Source organism: Peromyscus californicus, unplaced genomic scaffold (assembly GCF_007827085.1).
Source record: "Peromyscus californicus insignis strain IS unplaced genomic scaffold, ASM782708v3 Scaffold_4__1_contigs__length_199733344, whole genome shotgun sequence".
Lineage (NCBI taxonomy): Eukaryota > Metazoa > Chordata > Mammalia > Rodentia > Cricetidae > Peromyscus > Peromyscus californicus.
In genome coordinates, this window is record NW_026294562.1 from 167152624 (window position 1) to 167166544 (window position 13921).

The window sequence follows — 13921 nt, forward strand, 5'->3', positions numbered from 1 at the left end:
AGTGGGAGGAACAGCGTATAGAGAACAACTGCTATCACATCCTTTTGAATCAGTTTTCTGTGTACTCAAGAGCCAACCCTCTTACTTCCCTGTGGCCAAAACTAAGGAAAGATTTAGATGCCAGAGATTTGGCAGTGAGTGCAGGTGCAGCCCTACATTAGTGTCTTCTCCTTTGAGTCTCAAGATAAGTGTCCCAGGACTTTATTTTGAAAATTTGGAGGTACAAGGCTCCAACCAAGGATCTCCATCCTCTGGATATACACTACTTTTAAATGGAGTCCAGGTCTTCCCAGGAAAAATCTGGAACCCTGCCTAGACCCCCCCCCCCCCGATACTAGATGGAATTAGGAGTTCTGGAGAGTACAGTGAACAGGATGAGAGGCCCTCTCTCCCACCTGTTCTGAGGGTATCAGGGCAGGTCACAGTTGACTTGTTGACCCTCCCTGCTGTAGCCCTAGATATGAGACTTCAGTTTTCCAAGTGATCACCAGGACACACACTCAACAATCAGAAAATTGTTTCCCTGAGCCATGACCTTGACTAGGAGACTCATTTCCATGACTGTTCCTCAGCCCTGCTCTGACCTACTGGCTGCTTCATGTGTCTGAGAACATCTTTATGCATGGGGAACGTGAAAGTCCCCTCGCTCCAGCATCCTTCATAGACAGGATTTCTACCAGGGAATCACCTAGGCAAAGGACAAAGATGACCCAGGAAGATAGGGAGGACATGGGCTCACCCAACACACAGATCAACCAACACAGGATTCCAGAATGTTGTCTTGAATTCCTCCATAGGAAGAGGAAGCCTTTCCAGGACACACAGGTCACTCTTTCCCAATACTGAGGACCAGAAACTCCTCACACAATGGCTCTTGGGCCTCTCTCCTGGATCATAACTTTGACTGGTGACACTAGTGATAAAGAATTGATCTCCATCCTTATTGATCACTCAGCTGGCCCCTTTCCAGCTTTCACTGGCATCTGTCACCTTCTGCTTGGTGTAAATCCCACCTCCCCAGACCATTGAGGACACAGGGCAGACCGGATGCTCAGCTGGGTCTCTGTGTTACAAGGACCCATAAGCAGGATGGAGACTCCCTCTGGTGCTGACAGACCCAAGACCAGGACACAGCAGATGTCAGCCCTGGGATGAGCCATTGTTCTCTGAGGGCATGGGGATGCTTATCAGCCTTGTTACTCAATGTATTGCTTGGAGGAGAAATGTAAAAGGAAGTAGATATGGATGCCGGAAGCACTGGGGGTGGAGGGGACAAATACAACCACCCAGAGCCCACTGGATTCTAGGAAGTGCTCCTGCCTGGGAGGACACTCAGCTCAGAGGGAGGAAGGACAGCAGAGACTGAGTGCCTTGCTGGAGCTGAAGCTTTTCTCCTCAGAGGGATGACAGTGAGAAGAGAGATGGAGGTGTCCTCTATGATTCCTTGCAAGGGGTGCACCCCCTGGCAGGGGCTCTTGCTCACAGGTAAGTGTACCCACTCTCTAACCCCGTGGGGGAGGGGAACTCAGAAGCAGGCTGGATTTTCCTAAAGAGAACAGGATCTTGAGAGAAGACTTGGGGATTTTGTTTGTAGTCACAGAGCAGAAGGTAGAGCGAGGGACAGAGGCTCAGCATCCTGAAGCTCTCAGTGGACAGGAGGTGATGAGGGGAAGTGAAAAGCCTCAAACACTTCCTATTCACAGTCAATTACATTGGCTCAAATGTTCTGAAGTCTGATGGCAGCAATGACAGTGTGACTCTCAATGGAAATGAAACAGGGGTGGGACAGGGGGATGGCTCAGTGTGTGGAGACATGACCTGCATTCAGTCCTCAGCTCTCACAGGGTAGACGGAGAGAGCAGACTCCTGCAGGCTCTTCTCTGCCCTCCACACAGCTGCTGTGGCACGGACCTGCTCATATGTACACTGAGACATGTGTCTTTAGAAATATATACTTAGAGTATATAAGTCAATGTAAAAAAGTTTAAATCACTCTTGAGTATAATTATTGTCCTTAGCTACAAATGGGAATTATGTAGATAAATCCATGGACACACCTTTCCTAACTTCCTTCCTTCCTTCCTCCCTCCCTCCCTCTTTCCTTCTCTTCACTCCTTCCTTCTTCCCTCCTTCTACTTTTCCTTCCTTCCTTTTTTTCTTTTCTCACCCACCTCAACACAGGGTTTCTCTGTATATTCCGGACTGTCCTAGAACTCACTGTGTAGACCAGGCTGGCCTCATACTCAGAGAACTGCCTGCCTTGGCCTCTGGATTGCTGTGATTCAGGATGTGCATCGCCACCTCCCAGCTTCTTTCATTTTTTCTTTCTTCATTGATGTTTGAGACTTTTTTAGGAACTGAATCTTCCTAAAAGGTCACACCATTCCCTGTCCTTACACAGCCCTGGATCTATCAGACTCGAAGTCAGCGTATCCAGAGGTGGATACCAGGAGTTGACTGATAACACAAAGAGAACAGAGGAAAAAAGTCAGAACACGAGGACCCCCTAGAGGAGGAGGTCAGAGTGGCTTCCTCACAAGAAATACTCTTTATGTGAGGAGGGTATGGGGACACTGAGGGGGAGAGCCAGGCAGACAAGTGAGAAGGTTATTCCATCTAGAGGAAAAGACACAGTCAGAGGCTCTGAGGAAATGGAGGTCATGTTGTTCCCTTCCATCAGGCACGGTTAGCACACTGCTAGTCAAACACCTAAGCTGAGTCATGATCACATCTGCTCAATATTGATGCTTTTCCCCTTTCTCCTTGTAGCCTCCCTTTTAAGCTGCTGGTATCCACCCACCACTGCCCAAATCACCATTGAACTCCTGCCACCCAACGTGTTCGAAGGAGACAATGTCCTTCTACATGTCCACAATCTGCCAGAGAATCTTCTAGCCTTTGCTTGGTTCAAAGGGCTGACAAATATGAAACGTGGAATCACCATCTATTCACTGAAATACAATTTAAGTGTCACGGGGCCTGTACACAGTGGAAGAGAGACAGTGTACAGCAATGGATCCCTGCTGCTCCAGCGTGTCACCCACAAGGACACAGGATTCTACACCCTACGAACCATAAGTAGACAAGCAGAAATTGTATCAGTGACATCCATGTACCTCCACGTGCACAGTAAGTGATTCTTCTTGAACGCTGGTGCTGGGTGGGGTTCTTTCCACTGGACACACACAGAAATGCCAAATCCAGCCTGTGCCTACATGTGTCCCCATGTTGGGGTTTGAGCATTTAGTGCGGGACACACATGGTAGAGAATAACTGCAGTAGATCAGAATCCTTCATTTCACAAAGGGAAGTGAGGGACATCTGGAGCCCTGGATCCAGACCTCTGTCCCAGACTCAACTTTTGATGGTCCTGAGTAGCATTTGCAAAGGTTGGATTTTGACTTCCCTATAGTCGGGAACACGGAGAACACAGCTAGGCAGGTGTCCAGGCCATTAACTAACTGTCCTGATGGGCTTATGAGACTTCACAGGAAGGCCAGGGTCTCTGAAAAGAGGAACTGAGGGCACAGGTCCTCCTGACAGCTTCTTGTCCCCTGTGTCATGGAATTCTTCCCTTCAGGGGAATGGCTGCAGGCTCTACTAATCTGGATAGCTCCCAGAAGTGAACTGCAGTTCCTCCAGTGATCACCAGGGGGAGTATCAGACATAGTCAACACTCAAGACTATTTGCCTGAGCCAGGAACTTAACCTTGTATCCTGGATCCCACTCTTGTCCCTACAGACCTGGAGGTCACTGACATAGCCTTCTCTAAACTACTGGCTGCTTCCTGAATCTGATACACTGGCAGGGGTTCATGCTCATTTCCCTTCTTTATGTATTTCCTTTGGGAAAGATATAGTAGCCAGGGGAATTAGTTACACAGAGGCCCAAGGTAGACCCATTAACACAGTTCAGCAAACAGGAAGTGTGAGCATTGTCTTAAAATCATGCATGAGGCGGTGGAGCCCAGAGTCCTCTTTATAGGACTTAGGTCACCTCCTCCCACACACTCAGAATGGGAAACTCCTGACAAACTGTTTCTGGCCCTTTGTCCAGGGTCAGATCCCTCACTGGTGACTGCAGTGAGAATAGATGTCCCCTGCCTGCACATCACTCAGCTGGTGCTTTTGGAGTCCCCGCAGATCTTTTTGACACTTCTCTGAGAGCAAATTCCATGTTTCTAGAGTATTGAGAACACAGAACAGTCTCGGCACCCAGCTGGGTTTCTGTGTCTCAAGAAGGTGCAGAGGCTCCCTCTTTGGTGCTCACAGACCAAGGCCAGGACACAGTAGAGGGCAGCCCAAGGGTGAGCTGCTGTTCTCTCAGGGCACAGGGATGCTCAGTTTGTTGCTCACTGTGTGGTCTGGAGGACTAAGACATAAAGAGAGAAGGGGAGAGGGAGATGGGAAAGCACTGAGAGGGAGGGGCCAGAGCAGGGTTTGGAAGACAGAACCATCCCCTGCCCGTGGAAGTCTGGGAGATGCTCCTGCCTAGGAGGAGGCTCAGCTCAGATGGGGGAATGAGAGTAGAGGTTGGGAGCAGATGTGCCACAGGGGAAGGACAGATCAAGCCACAGAGCCCAGGGAGATACTCTTTTTCCCCTATGTAAAAGATGTATTACCCGTCCGGGGCTCCTGCTCACAGGTGAGGAGACCACACTTGGACAGCATGTGAGAGCACAGGACTGATCTACTGTCTAATATGTCCTAAGGGGGACAAGGACCTGAGAGGAGTCTTGGGGTTTGTAGGGAGAAGACAAAGGGAAGCAACAGGAAATGTTTGGCTAATAAGAAAAAGTAAGGGGAGGGGAAGGTGAGACTGTTTTTACCCAAACTTAATCACCGTGGCCACAACCATCTGAAGACTGGTGTTGGAAGCTATGACTTCATAAATAGAAAAACAAGCTAGTGTTGCTCAATGACATGGCTCAGGGGATATAAGCATTTGTCTCATTGTCTGACTACCTGAGAACCGAGGATCACAAGTTGTAACCTGACCTCCACCTAGGTAGTGTGTCCTGTACCCACCCCTACACCCTGAGACATGCTGGCCCTGCACACAAACTCACACACAGACATAATAAGTAGAAGTGTAAAAAATCAAAACAAATGGAGGCATTCATCACTGTATTCCCAAACCTATGAATTTCTGAAATAAATCCATGGCATACAGGGTCCTGGGACATCATCCATTCTTTCATTCTCCACAGGTAAGTAGTTTTTTTCTAGGCAGACTTTAAAAAAGGGAAGACCAATCCTGTTTCTCACATTCCTCAGTCCTACTTGACTGGAAGACAGAGCAGAAACAAAAGCTAGAAGGTGAAGTCAGGTGTTGATTGGAACCACAAGAGGTGCAGGACAACAACAAAAAGAGTCAGAGTGAAGACAAGATGTGTAGAGGAAGAGGTCAGAGAGGCATTTCCTCAATATCTACACCGGATGTGAGCAGGGGTCTGAGGGTAGTGAGATGGGGCCATGTCGACAATTGAGGAGGGAGCCCCATACAGAGGAAATGACATACACAGGGACTCAGAGTGAACAGAGGTCACGTGGTGAGTGTCTCCCTGTCCACCAAGTAGGACAGGGAGACACCCATACACCTAAGCTGAGCAATGGACACATCTACGTAGGACACGACCCCATTTTAGCCAAATACACAGGTCCCCAAATTGATGGCTATCTCTCTCTTCCCTTCTAGCCTCCATTTTAACCTGTGCACACCCTCCCACCTCTGCCCAGCCCACTATTGAATCAGTGCCACCCAGAGTTGCGGAAGGAGCAAGTGTTCTTCTACTTGTTCACAATCTCCCAGAGAATCTTCTAGGCCTTTTCTGGTACAAAGGTGTGATTGTGTTCAAGAACCATGAAGTTGCCCGACACATAGTAGGCAAGAATTCAAGTGTGCTGGGCCCTGCACACAGTGGCAGAGAGACCATGTACAGCAATGGATCCCTACTGCTCCACAACGTCACCCTGAATGATATTGGATTCTACACCCTACGAACTCTGAGTAGAGACCTGAAAATGGAATTAACACATGTGCAACTCCAGGTGGACAGTAAGTGATTCTCTGTGATCACTCTGTGCTGGGTGGGATTAAGACACACAGGACTGTCATGCCTAGTCGGTGCCTACCTCCCCTCTCCACTTCATCCCCATGTTGGAGTTTGAGCATTTAGTACAGGACACACATGGTGGAGAAAAATGGCCGTAGATCAGACCCCATCTCACGATTCCCCCTGTATCAAGGAAGAACTTGATGGAAAGTAACTCAGTTTAAGATGTCTGAGTTGACCCAGTCTCCGGAGGCTCTAGCCATGCTTCTGAGGAACCCATGACAACCTCATAGACAGGTGAACACCAGGAAGCCCTGGTCCTAGTCATTTGCTACTCGACTACACATGACCCTGGGGAGTATTTTGCCCAGTCTGGTATCTTACTTCCTCTCAGAGCTGACAGGGAAAAAGTGTTTTGGCCATCCATGTCAAACTGTGGCATTTAGTAGCTCTAAACATGAGAGTTTCATAAATATAAGCCCAGGATTGATGCAGAGAGAATGGAGGAGTGATGCTTACTGGCTTGCCCCTCATGGCTTGCTCAGCCTGCTTCTTATAGCAGATAGGACCACTAGCCCAGGCCTGGATGATGTGTTCTCATTGGGTTTCACCTTTCCATATCAATCACCAATTTAAAAAAATGTCCTACAGGTTTCCAACACTCCACTCTGTTAATGGCATTTTCATTTGATGCTTCCTCTGTCAAACTGATTCTAGCTTATGTCAAGTTGACAAAAGTTATCCTGCCTAGTTACCGAGCTTTTTCTGATACCTAAGTCTGCCGAGAAGACCATAGTGCTCCTGCCTTCATCCAGTACTAGCCCCAGGGGCTACAGTGCAGAGCATCAAGGACATCTAGAAGGTGAAGTTAGAGGTTGACTGAAGCCACAAAGGAAAAACTGAGAAAAAGTTAGAAAGTGAAGATCCAGGGTATATAGAGGAAAAGGTCAGGGGAGACATCATCTCAAACCTCAGTGTGCATGAGTGTGAGCAGTGTCTGACTGTGGGCAGTGAGGGTCAGCTATGTAGACACCCTGGGAGAGAGTTCCATGGAGAGAAATGACACATTCGGTGGACTAAGGGAATGGAGGACATTACGTTGCTGATCTCTCCCCAGGTGGGATATGCATACCCACACCTACATCTCTAGGTTCAACCGTGAATCCATCTGCTCAGGACAGAGATTATCATCTATCCCCCAAGCACAATGATCCCATGAAATGACTCGTTCTCTTCTTATTTCCAGGCTCCCTTTCTGCTTGCTGCAACCCTCTCACTTCTGCCCCACTCACCATAGAACCAGTGCCACGGATTGCTGCCGAAGGAGAGAGCATTCTTCTCCTTGTTCATAATCTGCCAGAAGATCTGCGAACCTTTTCCTGGTACAAAGGGGTGCATAGCATCCAGAACCTTAAAATTGCAGACTATAGCAGAGCCATAAATTACATCACCAGGGGACCTGCCTACAGAGGAAGAGAGATGGTGTACACCAATGGTTCTCTGCTGCTCCAGGGCATCACTGAGAAAGATGCAGGGTTCTACACACTACAAACTTCAAACAGAGATTTCATAATTGAAAAAGCATATGTGCAACTCCATGTGAAGAGTAAGTGACTCTCTATGGCCTCAGGCTGATGACTGTGGCTTCTCCTGCTTCAGACACTGAACTGTCAGGACTGGGCTGTGCCTTCTCTCTCCCCCACTCATTGTGTCCCCACACTGGGGTTTGGACTCTTACTGCAGGATTCACACAGGGTAGACAAACTGCAATAGGTCAGAACCACTCAGCTGTCGTCACCTGCAGAGAGGCGGACCTGTGCCGGGTAAACTAAACCCCAGGATGTCAGCTTCATCCCAGACACTTGGGGCTCTCTCCATGCACATGATCACAGAAAGACTCTGTGGGAGTCAGGCAGGTCCTGGCTGATGAAGCCATGGGGCCCTCACAGAGAACACCAGGAAACCCTGGCTCCAGATCTCTGTTCCTGACTAGACTCCAGATGACACTAGGGAGCTTTGTGTCACTGTTTGGTTTTGACTTCCTATTAGAGCTGACAGGGACCAAGGCTTTACTGACTGTCGAAGACCCATAGAGTGTGGAACCAGCTGTGCACTGCCGTGACAGCTGCAGTTCATAGGTCACCCGGGCATCTCCTTCTCCTGAGGCTCAGTGGACAGGTGCCAGGATGTAAGCCAACTCTTCCGATGGGCTTAGGAGACTTCACAGGAAGGTCAGGATCCCTGAAGGGAGTGACAGAGGAGACAGTTCTCCAGGCAGCTCCCTGTCTTCAAGAGTCCAGTCAAAGGAATTCTTTTCTGCAGGCAAAGAGTAACAGATGCTGCTGAGATGAGCAGCTCACCCAGATCCCAAGGTCAGGCCATTGCTCACACCTAACCTTAACTCATAGACATGGCAATGATCATGCACTGTGTGTCCTATTATAGGGAAACTGAGGCACAGGTAACAGTGCCTGGATCAGGATCACATAGGCCATGGGTGGCAGATCCAAAGTACAAGATATGGTTATAGTCACAGTTCTAACTTATCTACCATGGAGGCTTGATTAAGTGTGATCTGTAGGGGGGCTGGTTGAGCTCTCTGAAGGACTAATGTCATTGTGTCCACTCCTCTGTTTCTTTGCAGAGCCTGTGTCAGAGCCCTTCCTGCGAGTCACTGACACCACAGTCCCAGTCCAGAGCTCTGTGCTCTTCACTTGCCTCTCAGCCGACACTGGAATCTCCATCCACTGGATCTTCAATAACCAGAGTCTGCAGCTCACAGAGAGGATGACCCTGTCCCCGACGAAGTGCGGACTCAGCATAGATCCTGTCAGGAGGGAGGATGCTGGAGACTATAAGTGTGAGGTCTCCAACAGAGTCAGTTCAAAGACCAGTCTCCCAGTCAGGCTGGCTGTGGTGAATTAGTGACCTGTCTTCTCATCTTATAGCAAGGTGAGGGCATTTCTTTATCAATGAGGTACAAAATGGAGTAAAGTCAAATGGTAAAAATTATCAGTTACCACTCAGGTACAGCCAGCATGGTGACTCATGCCTGTAATCCCGGGATAAATGTGTGTACAAGGAAAGGCCAGGATTCAAAGGGAGACTTGATCTTCAAAAGAAAATGAAGACATCAACATGGTAATCAATACCGCAAAGGGGTTAAGACTTAGGTTGCAGATCAAATCCGTAGCCAACACTCAGAATCAATGGGAATTAACTTCAGGAACCCCTCAAAATTTCATATTCTCTGAGTCCCCTGTTAAATGGTGTAGTGTTTGCACGGAGATTACCATCTTCTCATATGTTTCAATAGTTTTACTTAACATCAGTGCTCTCTAGACAACAGTCATCCATGTGTAGTGAGGAAGAGTGACAGGAAAAGGTACTGTCCATGTTTCACTGTGGACATAACTGGTTCCAGAATAGTGTTGATCTACAGTTTGATGTACAGGTGGAAAATCCTTCACTTAAGGTCACACTGTACTGTTTCATCCTGAGAGTGGCATTAACAATGTGATGACCTTGTACATGGTTCTTTTTCCTGGATATATATACATATATATTATACATAATATATAGAAGATATAATATATTGAATATACATAGTATATATATATATATATATGTGTGTGTGTGTGTGTGTGTGTGTGTGTGTGTGTGTGTGTGTGTAATTTCTTCCTTTAGCAATTCTGAAGCATACAGCATAGTGGCATGAAGCACATTCATATTGTCATGTGATCATCACCATTGTTCGTTTCCAAAACTCATCATGCTACCTCCAGCCCTGTGTAACTCCATCTACTGCTATCTCTGTGTATGTGACAAAACAGGACATTAAATTTTTGTGGTCAATATTAATTTACCAAAGTACAGTTCAGGTGGGTGTGTTTGCTCACCAACTTCAGAAATTTCTGTAGAAGTTTTAGGATTTTCTACAGATAAGTTCATGTCATCTTCAGACATATTTTACAGCTGAGTGACTGGCTACTTTTCATTTCTTTGTGTTGCCTAAGTGTTCTGTCTAGGACTCCTAAGGGAATACTCAACAGAATTGGCCACAGCAGCGTCCTGGTGTTGATCCTGGTCTTAGAGGATCCTGTCAGTGTCCCCACTGAATGCTGAGGTGGATGTGATTTTTCATGTGTGCCCCTGTTGCACTGGCCTATCCTCTACCTAGTTTGTCTGTTTTCATCATTAAAACTGTTCACTTTTGTCAAATGTCTTTATTGATTTAGATATGTGTTACTCATGAAGTCAATTTTGTGTCTCTTCAGGCTTTTATCTCAGTAGGTTCTGGGCTTCTAGGAATCTGTCTGCTTCATCTAGCTCACCCAATGGTTAGCACACAACTATAGAGTACTCGTGGAATTCTTAGTGTTCTAAGAATGGATAGTAAGGCCTCATATTTTACTTCTAGTAGTAGTAACATTAATCTTTTTTGTTTGTTTGTTTTATTTTTTTTTGAAACCAGGTTTTTCTTTGTAGCTCTGGCTATCCTTCAACGAGCTCTGTAGATGGACTGACCTGGAACTCAGAGATCCACCTCTCTCTGCCTCCCAAGGACAGGGAATAACAACATATGTGACCACCACACAGCCAATAGTGTTAAACTTTAAAAAACAAAATTAATAAATTAAAGTTCATCAATACCATTAATAACTTTGAATAATAATATTTTGATTCATTGATTTTCTCTACTCTTATTATTTATTTGTATCAGTATTCTAATTCATGGGGACAGAGGCAGAGACAATGGAGGAACAGTGCTTCCTTGCTTGCTCTCCATCATTTGCTCAGTTACCTTTTTCTTGTAAAGTCCAGGATGACCTGCCTAGGAATGGCACCACCCTCAGTGGGCTGTGCCCTCACCAATCAATAAATAACTAAGTTAATGCTGTATAGATGTACCTACAAAGGAAGCTAATGTAGGAAATTCCTTGAGGTTCCCCAGGTGTCTCTAGTTTGTGTCAGGTAACACAAACTAACCAGCACACCTCTTGCACATTGTGGACCATCAGGTCATTTTTCAGCAAGTTCTTGCTTCTGGTTTCTAAAGGTCAGATAATTAGTATTCACCTAAACCTTAAGACAGCTGTCTACATGGTCCATGTGTGTGAGCATAGGGATGTTAACACCCAAGGTCAAAGGTGGCTCTGTTGCAAAGCCTGCCCTGCCCATTCACGTTCCTAAATCATTCCTAGATTTATGCTTCATCCTTATAAGCCAATGGCTCATGTCAGTTATCATGAAACATCTGTGCAGCATGGGTAAGGTTGTGTTCCAGCTGGACCACTGATCTGAAAGCCAGGCTTGCTTCTAGTTTCCTGGGTGAAGTTTCGGAACATGTCAAGTCCTTAGGACATGTTCTGAGGAAGCGCAATGGAACTCTCATCATTAACTTTTAGTAGTATTGCTTAGACAGCAAAGCCTTAGAGGGCTTTAGCCCATGTTGAGCAGAAGAGTTCAGTGCATCTGGAGGAACACAGAACTTCATCTTACTAGGCAGTCTTCCATCTGTCTATCATCAAGCTCTGTAGCTCAGCTCACACATGAAAAATTCTATGTTTATTCCACAATGCACAGGAGGCCCCACTATCTCTGAGCCCTCAGATATTGCATCTGACTATGATTCATTTTCTCATTTATTTTCTTCTGATTCTGGTTACCAGGGAGGTTAGTGACAAACACTCATGGAAACAGGCAAGGGTCAGAGGTCCCACACAGGGCAATTTCCTCTCTGTTGTCTGCACAGTACTGATGCATAGAACCACAAGCATCAACTCCAGCCCAGTGGAGGGTTAGAACATGGTAGCATTAACATCTGGACCCAAGACTCAGGATATAACCCATCCTGTGGTGGATAAACCCACAGACAAGTGTTTCTTTTAGCATTCTCCAAGAAGCTTCTTTTTGCACTGATGGAGCCCGCCACTGAAACTCAAAACTTGTCCACATGCAGCGAACAATGAAACACAACAGGGTGCCCAGCCTGAACTGTTTTATGTATAACACAATCCCTTTGTTTGAGGTGCAGGGCATATCTCAGAAGAGGAGGTAGAAAGACTGTAAGAGCCAAAGAACCATGACATCTCATGTGAGAGCGTGTCTACTAAATATGACTGGGAAGTTGCATTCAAGAAATGTCAACCATATGGCCGCCTAAACAGAACTGAAATTGACATGGCAGCATGGATGGGGAAGTCTCATGGGGCTCCAACCACAAATGAAGAACTACAGGCAATTCATGAGTGCCGAGAGAGAGAAAGAATCACTATTCTCTAGGGATGAGCACCCAGTAGGTTATCTAATCCCAAGTGGTCAGACATAAACAGATACACAGATGAGCTACACTAAATGGGCTCAGCAGATGGTATTTACATGTTTATTAACTTATGTATAAACATATATGTAATAGTAATAACTAAAGAAGTTATGAAGCTGAGAGGGAATAGAAGGCATGGGAGGAGATGGGGGGGGGAATGACATAAAGAAAATAAGCATGTAGAAAATTCTTAAAAAAATTCTTTCAATAGAGTTGACCCTGTAGACAGGGTTGCAGGAGAGCTGACCTTTAGGGCATGAGAGTAGGGTAGCTGGTTCTGCACCCCTAGTCTGTAGTGTGGTGGTTATGGTAAGGGAAAGAGGCCTTCCTCTTCAACCCTGCCACCTGGGGTGGGTTAGAGAACTGAATATCCCCTTTATCAGCTGCAGCACTTGGGAAACTGGGCCCTGCACCTCATCTGGGAATCACAGTAGAGCTGACCTTGTTGATGGGAGTGTGGGTGAGCTGACCCTGAGGACATGAGATTGGGAGATTTTGTCCCTCCCTTCCTCTGCCATGCTGGCAAGTTCTAGGGAGAGTTGCACCACCTTGGTGTCTGTGGTGGCTGAAAGAGCTGGGCCCGAGGTCATAAGAGCAGCAGAGCTGTCTAGCACCTCAGCAGTTGCAGCACCTGGGAGAATGGCACCTGCACGTCCCCAGGGCAATACCGTAGAGCTGGCCCTCATGGTATAGGTACGGGTGAGCCCACCCTGAAGGCATGAAAGCAGGAGAACTGGCCCTGCCCCATGCTCATTGCCGGATAGGGTCAACTAGACAGGGCAATGGCAGAGAGCTCACCCTGGTGGTGAGGACAGGGGTGAGCTGGTTGGCTGACCAACCCTACAACTACCCAGGCCCAGAACCAGGCTTATGAGTTGGCCCACGCCAACATTCACACCATCTGCAATCTGCTGGAGCATGTGAAGGGTCCATCATGCAGATCCAAAGCTGCAGGATCTCCTTGACACAGGTCAACAACCAGATAACCAAGAGGAACTCCAATGAGTATCAGTGGTACTTCATAGCAGAAACCAGAGGCCTTGAACTAGACCAATGAGTCTTTACAAGGAACACTTGCAAGTAAAGATATATATAAACCAAAGGATATACTGTGTGACTCACTGTTATACTACAGCTTCCATGATGAAAATTTATTTCTTTTCTTTTTGTTTTATCTCTTTTTTATTTTCTCTTAAGTTTTTATTTTATTTATTATTAGGAGGGAGGTTGCAAGGGTAGAGGACAGATTAGAAGGTACAGGGAGGTGACTGAGATCAAGATGCCTTATGTGAAAGACACATAGAACAAAGAATAAATAAAATGAAAAAAAACCTTTTTTAAAAGCGTTTGAAAAAGAGTGGAAATGAGACTGAGCTAGGAAGAGTGAGATAATGAAAAATGGCTGCCGTGAGAGTGATCATGAACGGAGGCCAGGAAGCCTCTTCTGAGAACAGTCTCCAGTTCTGGACAACATCATTGAGCAGTCTTCTCCAGATTCCTGGCACAAAGGAGTGGTCTGGTCTTCTCTAACCTTATAGGG

At 46.6% G+C, this 13921-nt stretch overlaps 1 protein-coding gene across 1 annotated transcript; it reads left to right on the forward strand.

Annotated features, from left to right (window-relative positions):
- Positions 1–1403: 1403 nt before the first annotated feature.
- On the forward strand, positions 1404–8981 carry LOC128094901 (pregnancy-specific glycoprotein 22-like). The gene is made up of 5 exons (XM_052713500.1): positions 1404–1485; positions 2770–3129; positions 5699–6058; positions 7303–7662; positions 8701–8981. Exons 1-5 carry the CDS (start codon positions 1404–1406, stop codon positions 8979–8981), a joined length of 1443 nt encoding a protein of 480 aa, XP_052569460.1.
- Positions 8982–13921: the final 4940 nt, after the last annotated feature.